This window comes from Bemisia tabaci, chromosome 3, assembly GCF_918797505.1.
Source record: "Bemisia tabaci chromosome 3, PGI_BMITA_v3".
Taxonomy (NCBI): Eukaryota; Metazoa; Arthropoda; class Insecta; order Hemiptera; family Aleyrodidae; genus Bemisia; species Bemisia tabaci.
Window position 1 is genome coordinate 28055159 of NC_092795.1, and position 13675 is coordinate 28068833.

Sequence of the window (13675 nt, forward strand, 5' to 3'; positions counted from 1 at the left end):
TTACAGTAGAAGAAGGATAAGCCTTGATTAACGAATAAAATGCGTTGACTATGAAATGATACCAAGAAAAAAGGTTTCTTCCCTACTCCACCTACTAGAAATTTCTCATCTTTACTAGAGGTAAAAACTCGACATTTAATGCTTAAATCGCTTTAGTTATAGGAAATGAGAAAAAATCTTGATTGGATTGATCAATGCCTGGTCCTAATTAAATTGTTTCAATTTCTTGAGGAAGGATATACATATCTTTTGTCGTCCTATTTCAAAATTATCAGCAACAGTTTTTCAATTTCTTAAGGAAGAGGGAGAGGAGAACGTATTCAAAAATTATAATGCATTTGTTTTAAAATAAGAGCTGAAGTTCTGGGAACAAACTGAGGGACATAAGAAACTAAAAATGAAACTTACATACACTCTCTTGCTAGAAATAAAGCCTTAATGTAAGACATTGATAAAATTCTCACACATATTTAAAGATGTTACTGAAGAATACATTTATGCAACATTCTTCAATTTCGAAAATCTAAATTGAGAAACTTCAAAATGCATTTGTTACTTAGACGCAAAAAATTATTTTGCACTGTGTACCTATCTCGGACTGCTGAAGGACCTGTGCTTGCAACAGCCGTTTACAAATATTATTTCTCCATCTTCAATCTAAAAAGGAACAGAGCTCGCCTGAAGATGGCAATTTTTTTTCTTTCGAATGTTCTGAGTAAAACTGTAAATATTGCATTTTATCGGATTGCATTGATGCCATAGAGACCAATGGGCCACAACAGTAGGTACGAAATCAAGTACCCCAATAAATAATTCCTCATCGACATTTGCCTTGGGATACAGTGGACGCATTAAAAACTTTCCAATTTCAACTCGTAGGTTAGAAAATTATGATTCTTGTCTACATTAATTCATATTTTCTGCTCACAAAAAAACTAGGATCTAATCCAATCACATTAAGCATTAAACCAATTATATTTCATGATCGAAAAATTCGCCTGGGCACTAAGTTTCTTTTATAAGGTGAAAGGTACCTCATATCAGAAGAGGAAGAAAATATGTATGAAACAATGCATATAAGTTGATTCCAATGCTTACTTTGGCTAGCTTTATTCATGGTTTTTGCATGAGCGGGAAATTTGAATTCGCAGTTTATAATGTATATTACGAGCAGTTACTTCTCCTTTTTTAGTTCATTTTGGACTGTCTCAATATATTCAGTGTATTCTGCATGAAATTTTGACAAGAAAACATGTGGTGTAGTGCTTGATTTCTTACCCTGTTTAGTGGGCCATTATGAGTACAGACTGAGGTGCAAGAAGCAACACATATAATTGTGTTTGATCAGTCTTAAGTTATGTAAATGGAGATTTTCTACAGATCATAAAGAGAACCAAATGATGCGAAGATGCAAAAGTAATCAGACACCTACAACTCATGCATCAATAAAAAATAAACTAATTTTCAAGTATGAAAAAACAAATAAACAGCTAAACAAACCAAAAAATACAAAGGGGGTAAACAAAATTATAAATGAATAAACTATGGATTTAAAATCATTAGGGGATTTTTAATGACCCAGCTGAGCCCAACTTTGAAAATAATTTCCTTCCAATACATGATGTTACTACCCTTAGCTACTTCATATCAGTTTCATTTAGGACAAAACTTTGTCAAAGAGAGAAGAGGAAACAGAAAATTTGGAGAAAATATGAAAAATCCGAGGGGTTTGTATTCATCTCAGCAAGCCTCTCATCATTTTTTGCTGTTTAATTCAAAATTGAATTTGCTTCAAGAATTACCTCGTTTTTGTTATTAACACATTCATAGTTTTCACAGCTGAGTGCATGATGAGTTACTCTGAGATTCATTTAAAATAACCAAACTTATGATCAAAACCACGTTACATGAATATTAATGATAAAGGCCAGTAATTACTAATTCGTGTGAACACTTCGTTTCCTTCTTTCTTAGACTTGAAAAACCTTCGAACACAAGCATTGATGAGCCACTTCAGCTGATATGAAAGGTCTCCAATTTGTTAGGCGATGGTTTTTTCTTAGAACATCAACTTAAAAAAAGTAGAGCACATTATAGGCTCTGATAAATGACCTCTTGAGGTCACGCAGTGCTCTCTTAAGCTTTCACTTGTTAAAACTCATTGACTATCTAGAGGGTCAGCAGGATCTGAAGTTGCAGAAGTCCCCAGGAAAAAACAAAAGAGTGTAAAAACTCCGCATCGGTATCTGAATGGACCACTGGACAAGATGCAAATTTAAGCATTATTATGCATATTTTTGGATCGAAATTTCACATAGAACATGATTTATTTCAGCAAAGTTATTGGCAGTATGTAACCCGTAACCAAGATACTAAAGTTTTTCGATGTATCAATCGAAATTTCCCCCTTATAAAGAACCCATTCTCTACTTGAATTAAATTGTGCACTAAACGTTACCGTAACAGTCTCTGAAAATAAGGCAACCTTGATCTCGATGCTTCTGATTAGCTGTTGAGTTTTTTAGAGTTTTTGAGTCGTTGAGTTTTACAAAAAAATTTGAAGAGGACACAATTGCAGAAAACCTGGACTCATATCTTGTCTCATGGTCTATTAGGCAAAAAGTTATGGCAGGCTTTACTTGCTTCTTGAAATACCCTACATGTAACGCCTCTCTGTTGAAACCGACAAAATTATACTTAAATGGAAGCTCATCCAGTCATACTTTTACGAGAGTAAACTACAACCCAAAAAGCAAAACGAAGCGTTTCTTTATCAAATTAGAAAATATTTAAGGGTCTTAAAAATTACATTTTTATTTAATTTGTTAGCTCATTTGCTGGAAAAATGAGCTATCTAACTTTTAAAGTCCCAAATGCTAAATACATATAACTTAAAGCATAAGAAGCAGCTTGAGAGATTGAAGTCCTTCAAATTTGCATAAAGAGAAAGAAAGATAATGGAGGGTGCTGGCTGCAGAAGCAGGGAACCAACCACAAGGCTCCACAAGAGAGGTTCAGAAAAAAGGTTCCAGAAAGAACATGTTTCATTCATTTTGCAAGCATTTCAATTGGGTGACAATTTAAAAAGCCATAAAGTTTTCTGTCATGCAAACTGAAAGCTCAGTCACTAATACATCTAATCGAACTAATCATGAGTGTGGTGCAATGAGTACAATTGGCTGCTGAACAAGGTATGAATGACAGTACTTTGCAACATGCTCTCTCTTTGAAATTTCACGCGGAAAAAGAATCACACAATCAGAAGTCTCGAAATCAACTCCTAAAAAAATAAAAATATCTACAAGTAACATAGGTCAAAAGGAAAAATAAAAATGATGTAATTCGATGGTCTGAACTTCCATTTGATCTGTGTTGAAAATACTAGTTTATATCTTGTTTGAAGTTGATTTCTAAATTCCACGTTGAGTTTTTAACGTAAGATTTTGAAGAGAAAACATGTGACTTTTTTTATAGTGCAGATCTCATCTCTCATCACCGGCCCAGTTGAGCCGATAAAATCAAAATGCAATAAATAATTTCTCCCAGAAAACATTAATCTTGATTTCATTGTAAGTAGTTTTGCACCTTCAATTAGGAGACTTTAATTTCACAGTTTTGATTACGCAAGGTGGGTAATTTTTTAAGATCTCAATTTTATTTTGTATTCATATTTTTGTTTCAACTGTTCACTACACGAAATATGAAAAATGAAATCTGAGAGAGATTACTTACAGGCAAATGTACATAGCACTAAGTGAAAGAAATTAATCAGTGAGTGCTTCAGTGACAATGCACCATTGCATTTTCCCCTTTCTAAAAAATCTTAATACTAAAATCCTCCATTGTTTTTAATTTAAAAAAAAAATTGACAAGTTCCTAAATTTCTTATTTAAAAAAATCAGCACAAAGAAAACAATAATTCGTGGAAATGATTAAACGCAATAATTTTTCGTTATCGATCGAATCTTACAGATTATTTTCCTAACTGATCAAAAACTATAATCATTTTAATCTGCTGTGATATTTACAGGCTAGAAAACGTTTAAGCAATTTTAATTTTGTAAATGACAAATTAGAAACCTAGTAAATCTCATCATTTTCAAGAACTAAAGAATGACTTTTAACAGCAGACTGGTGTTGCTGAGAATATGGAAATAAAGTACGTTTATTAATAATTGAATAAGTTTCCTGTTCACCAAAAAAATTTGGAAGTATTTTGACCTGTGGCAATATATTTAAAAAAATAATAACCTGTCACAGGTATAATAAGAAAATTCCGCAGCTTCATTAGGAGTTTGTGTTTGAATCAACAATGAAAAGTCCTCGGGGGAAAACATGGTGGAGGAGGGAGTTAATTGGCTATTGAATTACAGTAAATAAGTGATTTTTAAGAAATTAATCTGATGTTGAATGATAACATTTAGAGAGGAAAAAATCTTGCCCCTCGAGACAGCAAGCAATCTGATGTAGAATGATAATATTTAGAGAGAAAAAAATCTTGCCCCTCGAGACAGCAAGCAATGTTGGAGGAATTGTCTAAATTGACTAGACTAGGATTGAGGTATTGCCAAGTTGGGCAAAACAAAATTGATACAAAAAAAAGGAGACAAATAAAAAAGTTAGAAGAGGTTGCAAAAGACCAATGATCAAGACGAGAAGGAAACACCATTAATGATGCAAAATCTAAATCATCTATAAATTTGTCTAATTTTAATGCAAATCAAGAAAAAATTGTCAAGAATAGAAAATAGAGTTCAGATCGACAGAAGTAAAATGCGACAAATAACACATCAAGACAAAGACTTATTCGGACGTTGAACCAAACAAATGTTTTCCAGAGATAGAGAGGAGAATAGAATGAAAATGTTGAAAAGAGAACTATTAGGAGATAATTAAAATATACTGCAGTCATCTACGCACATACACAAATACATCTTTTCAGATACGATGGTTTCCTGATACCCAGACTAATTACAACATTTTGTACTATTCATGGTGATATGAACCCAATATCTGAGGGAAATTAGACTCTGTTGTCTGCTGTATTTCTCATAAATATGGAGAGGGAGAAATGAGTAGATAACAGGCAGGGAAGGAAGGAGTTAAGGTGAAGAGAAAGGGGTAATATCGCTCTAGAGTGGTGATAAGTGACATGGCGGAGGGTAGAGCATCGGCTATAAAAGAATGAAGGAGGAAAAGTGTTTTGTGTTACTTTGAATACTAAACATTCCTCATGTGCTCCCATGAACAGTTAAGTTCAGACTTACCTAACTTAAAACAGGAAGAAAAAAGGGCTGGTGCTTGCAATCTCTTTGAATATTCAGTTTATTAAGCATACGAGCAGCATACTTTTTCTTTCAATTTTGAACAGATGAATGTCATACTTTAGAGCAACTTTTTTCCCTATTGATGCCTTTTCATGAATCCATTTCCAAATTAGACACACAATTTTTGAGACATATTTTAAAACTGCCAAAATCAAGCTTTAAACTGGATTAATTCTAATTTATCTCAAAAAACATGTTATTAATTTTCAGTCAAGCCAAGTGCAATTGGCAGTACTTTCCTTCCATTTAAAGGACAGTAGGTAGAATTTTTCACTTCAGTGGGGCATTTGTAATGCGGGTGAATTTTTTTAACCCTGCAGTAAATGACTCAATGAAAAACTTGACAAAAAATCTTATTCTCATGAAACTGGTGCAAATTTTGTCGGAGCAAGACTCTCTACCGCTGATAAGATTACTTTAATTAGAAACGGTCATTTCTGACACATGGAGTTAGGTCCTTATCTAAACCACAGCTGCTGACCCTTGATCATTGGCATGCCAAAAATCTCAAATTTAAAATAGATTTTTCTTGTATTCTTTTGGTTGCTACGACTTCTAGCAAGTTCTTGGAAACATTAATGACTACTTTGAATGAGTGCATTGGAAATAAAAACAAAACGAACTCAGAAAAAAAAAAAAATTAAAAATAAATAAAACAAGTAAGAAATTCTACCCTTGATTTTTGTAATATGACCTTAAAATGCTTCTGAATTTCAAACATATCAAGAAACTTTAAAATCTGCATCCAGCGGCACAGGAGCAAATACGTATGAAAATTTTAGAATAAAAAACATTCCCGTAATCAGATTTTTCCTTCATACCTAACGTATTAGTAAAAAAAACTTCCCGCTAATTTGTAACAGTAAGTGCTTCGAACAGCAGGATAATTCAAGTCATAATAGTGGAACAATGAAAGGGAGAATAGTGAATGACTGAACTAAAAGAATCTTAAACTAGAAGAAAAACAAGAAGTTGAAAGAGAATTGTATAAGGACTATGAATAGTTGCCAGACAGCTAAAAAAATCCCATGATTTGATGAATAATCGAAAAGAAAACTGGGGCACCTGTTAGAATAAGAGCTGTGGTTTATATGTAAACATTTTTTACTTTAACACAGGCCTAATGCAAAACTGTGAATTACTAAGGTTCAAAGATTTAGGTATTTTCAATTAATTAAAAACTTTTAAAACTCCCAGGGGGGATTTTCGTAAGTATTTAAATTGAGGAAAAATCAAGGAAACTAAGTAGAGAAAACTTAGGAAAAATTTCGACTTCAATTTCTCAACAAAAAACTTATCAATTTTCATTTGTGACTTGAGCTCTGGAACCATATTTACTCATGAAAAACTGTTGAAAATTGTTGACGAACTTTGTAAAGGATGTATGTACATTGATTGCTAAGGAACAATACGCCCTATCTACAAACTAAAGATTTTGTAGGACAAAGAAAAAACTTCGCCACATTCGTAGTTAAATTTGAAATTTTTCTTATACATACAGCGTCATTACAGCACTCGCATGCGGAATTGGAAAAAACTAAAAACATCAGCTTGCGTTTAAATGCTACAATGTTGCTAACTCATTTTCTCTAAAAATGTCGGGCGGTACTGTTCCTTAGTCCTTGATATACAAATCGATTCTATAATTTTACTCAGTAATTCTGTTCGACAAAGCAAATATTTACTGTAAAAGAAAGAATTTAGAAATTTTCTGGTTTTATTTAATTTCATTAGTTGTAGCCTTCATAAAAACAAAACAATTTATTTATACTGTTACATCAATTTGTCACTTAATGACTTAACTTGGCAATTTTGGCACCTCTAAATTTTATTCCAAGAGTTCCAAACCAGATCCAGCAGTAGTACCTCACATGTTCTTCTTCTTGTGACAGGAAAATTACTTATTTGAGCTCAAAAAGTATCTTTACTTGAATGATACTGAGCATTCGGTTTGATTTTTTTTTTTTAATTTGATAAATATTTTTAAGGTTTACTAATGTACAACTCAAAAATGTAATTTCTCTTTACATGCCGAATGAAAGTGAAAAAATTTACTTTTAGCTAACTATGGTTGGGATCTCTTCTAAATACACCTTGATGGAGGGGAGAGGGATATTTCTAAACAGCCTGGCAACACTCATCTATGGTGACTATACTATGTGTATGTACATAATTTTTGCTTGTTGGAAACAAAAGAACACCGATAACAAGAACAGGGCTTAGAAAAAGAGCTTAAGAGAAAGAAATGAGAAAAAGGGCGTACATGAGTTTTTTCACTTCGTAGGCCAGATGATAGCCAGCATACTTGGGCTCCGAGTCAGGAAGCCTGAAAAATAGCGCACAAACTTCACTATTACCACGAAACGAAGCTTGTCAAGCCTATAAGATGATCTTCATATGGTTGCTGTAGAAATAATTATTGCCCTAAAAAGAGGACAGATCTGAAAAAAAATCTTGGGACGAACTGAACATCATGAACGGTTCGTAAATTAATTGCTTCAGAATTTAGAGGTGGCTGAGTACTGACAGGATGAACACAACTATATACTAATACCTGACAACATAAAAAATGATGAATTTCCCCCAATATTAAAAAAAAAAAAACAAAAAAACAGTATAATGCAGTTTAGTAACAGAATGTTAGAAAGGGAAAATGGTTAATAAGGGGGAGGGGGCAATTATTTTGTCGTTACAAGACACCTCAATTACAAAAATGTTAAGGCAGCAGCAGCAAAAGAAAAAATATTCAAAAAATACTTTGAGATCCAAAATACAGATATAAAATACTTTCCATGGATTGCCTCCTGTGGAAAACCTTTAAAAAATTGGTGACTTGTTTTCCAAGTTAAATTACTGATGCTCTCTCGGATTTCTCTTCTAGGTTAAAAACCCATATGTTTCATAGATTAATAAGTGTCAATATTTTGCTTAAAAGCAGCAATCAGTACCTAACTAGTTTAATAAATATTAACAAAAAAAAAAACAAAAAGCTGCTAAATTTATGCTTTAGTAAAAATTATTGTTAAGAAAGTACAAAATTCCTACAAAAAGAAAACGAAACAAGATAGAACTGAAAAATGGCACCTTAAAACCACATAAAAGATTAATGCAATTCAATCATTGGGTCATAATAAAAGAAAATTTCCGCTGTCTTCCTGAGAAGTTCTTTAATGTATGCTTTAGAACCTGTCTTTCCTCAAGAAATCTTAAAAAATAAAGAGTTTCTCGTAAAAATATTGACTGCATGAGAGATTTGTGAATTTAGTCCTAACTTCTTCAGGTCAAAATTTTCCTGAGCCACTCCTGAGATATGTTCATTTTTTCCCCCTCTTTTTGGCTTCATGCTAGTTCACCTCACAAAATTTCAGCAAGGTCTCCTATAACTTCAATGGTGGGAGAACCAAAACTGACTTCTTTTCAAAATTGTGAAGAATGGCAAAACTTAGAATTTAATTTTGGAAAACTTAAATCTTAAAATTGCATGCAAATTTTTAATAAAAAAATCAAATTTTTAATTCAATTTTACAGCTTTTGGCTCAAGTTGAAGATGACTTGACAAAATTGAAAGGACCAATTGCAAAAAATTGAGAGTAAATACACACTTTCATAAAAGCAGAAAAATGCTTTTGGTTTTAGGTGAAATTTTTCTTGGCAAAATACCAAGCAATGGGTCAGTTGCACTGGTCGCAGAATCGTATTTTGATGCTTGATTCTTGTAGAGTAGCTAAAAATAATAAGATCCTTCAAAACCGCAACTTTCTACAGTCAATATTGACCTAGATATCGCCCTTTGAAAAGTCAGGTTTTTGACGTCATCCACCACGGTAGTGAAACCCTTGGTTTCCTCCTCTTTTGTTCCGTCAGTGATGCAAAGGGCGCAACGCAAAACTCCAACAACACTAGACACAAACGAACTGGTGAACTGACTGACCGCCTTATTTCTCTGCATAGAATGTGTTATCTCCGGATAAGAGGATCCTTGAAGCACAAATCCGTCTACTTCTTGAGTTTGTTTATGATTAATGTTGCTAAAGTTTCGCGTTGCACCCTCTGCATCACTGCTCGAACAAAAGAGAAAGAAACCGAGGATGCCACTACCGCCGTAGATGACGTTAAAAATCCGACTTTTCAAAGGGTGATATCTTCATTAATATTGGACGTAGAGAGTTGTGGTTTGGATCTTATTATTTTTAGCTAATCTACAAGAATCAAGCATCAAAACACGATTCCGTGACCAGCGCAACTGACCCACGATATTTTCAATAAAAACAGAAAAAAAGAAAAAAATGTTTAATTGAGAAAATTAATTTTACAGTAAAAAAAATAATAATCATATGCACCTAAAAATAATTTAGCCCTTATTTAAAGCTATCCAGAGAAATTTTCCAGGACTGCCTAATGATTATTTCATTGGTTGCTTCAAGCGATTACATCCTTTTAGTGCAACTCTAATCTTAACCTAGGTCTATGCCTCAAAAAACTTTACAATACACAAGGTAAATTTTGAGAAAAGAGAGAAATATGAGGTTAATGAAGCTGCTACACAGAACGGATTGATTTTAAGAGCAATTTTTCACTCACCTTGTATACTGCTGATTACTTGGGGAAAGACTGTCCGTCAGGCGGCTTATCGTAGGTTTTACTTTATTCACCTGCTTCATTGTTGAGTTCATGATTGGGGGAGGGGGTGGTGATCGATGGTTCCGCATTCCCATAACTAAGCACAAAAATGAGCAACTTTTAATTTTCTCCTTGTCTGTGGCATTATTGACGAACATAATTATACATGATTTGATAATTTCACATGACTACTTCAGACCTACTTATTGTAAAAATCATAAAGCAAATTATGTCCTATTGTCCTTATGAGAGTGGTAGGTAGTAGTGAGCCAGGCATAACAGCAAGGCGCCCTCTGATGGCCTCTGGGGGACATGTTTGGCCATGGTCCTTTACATACTTACTCCTGAGGTTGAACTCTGCTCCTTTTATTCAAGCTCAAGATACAAATTACTGCAACTGCTGTACAAAGGAACAGCGCTGTATGAGCCTTCAGACATTGCCCCATTTCTTTCAATTATGATTTTTCAAGAAAACATTAGGATATTTTTACTTCAATTTTTTAGAGAATTTTGCTCATGTAATGGGCTAAATCATCTGAAACTTTTGCAAAAAAATATTCATAATTTCTTTTAAAAAACGCACTTTATCGAGAGAAATTTAGCAGCGGTCGAATTTTCATACAGCGTTTTCTTTTACTGTGGCAGATTACATTTCCTCAAGGCTGAAAAGCCTGTCACAATTGGGGATCGCACTCGCAACTTCAGTACTGACAGTAAATGCTTTGACCATTACACCATTGAGGCTGGCTCTTCCTGTCATTGATAAGAACAAAGATGAACACACATCTCACAAGAACTGCCAATGAAATATTTCAACTCTTTTGAAAATTATCAGAAATGAGCAAATTTACATAGAAAACTAAAGAGTAAAGGAGATGATAAAAAACAAGTTTAGGGATAGAGACATAAAGGGTAAAGTTGCCTCTAATTCTTAAATCTTTCTGGCTAAAATATGATAAAATAAAAAATAAAAAAAATAAAACCTCTTACCTCCATCATCCTGATGTTTCAATTCACCACCATCACCTAGGGGGACAGAGGGCAAGTCATTAGAACTTTGGTCAAAATTAAACGCAAATCAGCATAAGTATCCTATACAAAGCTCTATTCAACTAAGTAACAGCTTAGAATGTCTAATGAAAAACTAATGCTGATACGCCTCTTCAATTGAATTCTTATCGATCACTAGCAACAAGAATATTAGTACTTTTAGAAACGATAGCTCAAACCAGAATTGAATATGAAACTAGGGGCTACCTCTCCAATACTACAAGGCCAGTATGCATGAGATGTAAATTAATTTCAGCCAGTTTACCTCAATACAATACATCAATACATCATGAGAATGAGAGCATGTCTCCTCACTACCTATGATCATTAGTCTTTCACTTTCAAAAGTTCATGGACAATGTAATGAGGTACTTAAAAGGTCATGAAAAAATCCAAGTTTTTAAATCCCGCTGTTTTTCCATGATTTTAAAGCTTCATCTCCTCACTGGCGTGAATAAAAGTCCGACAGTAAATAACTAATTTTCTAAACAATCGATGTTTAAATTTCATCAAACTTGGAGTATCGCAAACATGCTATTGATGGCTAAAATCGAAAAATATGTATCTTCGATTGCGACTTCATAAATCTCTGCTCATATTTTATTCTGTTAGAGGAAAACTTAACCTACAGTTTTGATTGAAATATTCTGAGAATTTCGTTCAATCAGTTTGAAAAGATCACAAGCAATTGCAAGGGACACTAATTGTAATCAGTTTACCATGAAGGACTTTAAATATTATTAAATCTTATTAATGGTTGCATTGTAATACACATTTTTTACATTTAGTCATCCATATTTTCATTCTGTAGGTAAATCATTCTTAAGTGTCAATCAAGTCAGTTGTGGAACCATCTGCAACTTACAAAATTACGTCCTTCTATTCAAATATAGCTTCTCATCTGCTGCAATAAATCTTTAGCATAAGTGTCAGTTGTAGCTTAAAATGGCGTTAGTGAAATTATGGCAGGGTTGATTAAGGTAAAAAATTTACAAACAAACTGTAAGAATTAACAGGCCACTCAAAAAAAAAACAGATTAATTCTACAGTCTAATCCATACTTGACTCCTCATTTACCAAAAACCCAGCTCGACCGTGCTTCAATTAACAAGAAGGTAAAACAGCTTTCCTGAAGTTACCAACATTTGTCACAAAATAAATTATTTTACTTAAACACTCAAAACTGCATGACTGACTTATTTTTTGCATTGCTCAATCGCCTTCAATTGAAAAATAGAATATCTCCTGTCTCATACCATTAAAAATACACAATTCTCAGATTTATAATTGAGACAGCATGAAAAATGATTTGATAAATATACGTGTAAAAGTGCATTATGAAACCAATACTTAAAGTCACAATATGTATTACTTGTACAAAACCTGAGTTATACAGATCATTGTTGACATGCTTGATATTTAAAGAACCAAAACGATGACTGAACATATGTACAGTGCTAGGTGCGACAAAAACTTAGGTGAAAGTTGAGGGAAATTGGTGCTGAATTTACACAAAGCTTCAGTGCAAGAAAAACTTGCGGTTACAAATTCAATTAAATAAAAATTTAAAAACATAATTAATGGGCACATTTTCATTTGTGGCCAACTATGAACTCAATTTGCAAAAAAAAAAAAAAAAAAAAACTGCTTGATGGAAGGAATCATTTCTTTTTTTTTTTACCAATAAAGCAAATAATCAGGACTGAGGTTTGACTTTACTCCTGATAATGAAAAGTGGCCAATGAAATTGATTGCTAGAGGGATGGACGACTTTAAAATTTCATGATGAGGGTACAAAATAGACTTTTACAAACGATTTGACTCTGAAAGCTTTGGAAGCCGCAGAATCACAGAGGGTTATCACTGTAGGTTTGAGCTGGAGTCACACTTTCACATGAAACTAGTTCATGAAGCTTTTTACACAGAAACTAGTGTTGATTGTTTGATCAGAGTTATTGAGCCTCAGAAAAAAATTAGGTTGAGTAACTTAGTTCATGCGAAAAGTTATCACAAAGAAAACCACACACTCTTACATGAACACAAGTGCACACACCCTCCCTTGTTTACACAGTCATAACCATCATAGAATTCCCATTAAACCTGTCCTTTTGCTATCTCCCTTTTTCAAAAATGTTTATTTGTGAAAAAGTTCTATTTTCAAACCCGATCAAACTAGATAGTTCATTCACTCAAAATACTCCTCCAACATATTGAACAACTGGACATTTCAGTAGCTAAGAAATATAAGTACCTATTCAAAAGGCATTGATTTCATACAGTAATGCTCAATTATCCCATATAGCAGTGATCGCGATAAATTGCAATTTTATCGGTCGGTTATTGCGATTTTATCGGTATCAATTTATCGCAATATTTGTAAAGTAAAATTGCAATTTATGGCGATTAAATTGCTATTCATCGCAATTTTTATTTGATAAAATCGCGATCAATTTTCTACAACAAAATCGAAATTAAATCGCCATATAGTGCAATTTTTGTCTCGATGATATCACGATAAATTGCCGGGCGATAAAATTACAATTTTACTGCAATAAGATCGAAGATAATTGCTCAGATGTTGATGATTCTAGCGATTTTATCGCTGATAAAAACGCAATAAATTGTGACTTTTCCGTTAAATGCCACTTGGGATATGCTGCTTTAAAGTTTGAGACGGG

At 33.3% G+C, this 13675-nt stretch overlaps 1 protein-coding gene across 1 annotated transcript in view; it reads right to left on the bottom strand.

Annotated features, from left to right (window-relative positions):
- Nucleotides 1–13675, bottom strand: part of slo (calcium-activated potassium channel slo) — a 163182-nt gene that overhangs the window by 14559 nt on the left and 134948 nt on the right. Inside the window, exons 19-21 of the mRNA XM_019042390.2 lie at nucleotides 10938–10973; nucleotides 9909–10044; nucleotides 7591–7653 (exon numbers count right to left, since the gene is read on the bottom strand). Coding sequence (XP_018897935.1) covers nucleotides 7591–7653; nucleotides 9909–10044; nucleotides 10938–10973 — 235 coding nt within the window. The remainder of the gene's footprint in view (nucleotides 1–7590; nucleotides 7654–9908; nucleotides 10045–10937; nucleotides 10974–13675) is intronic.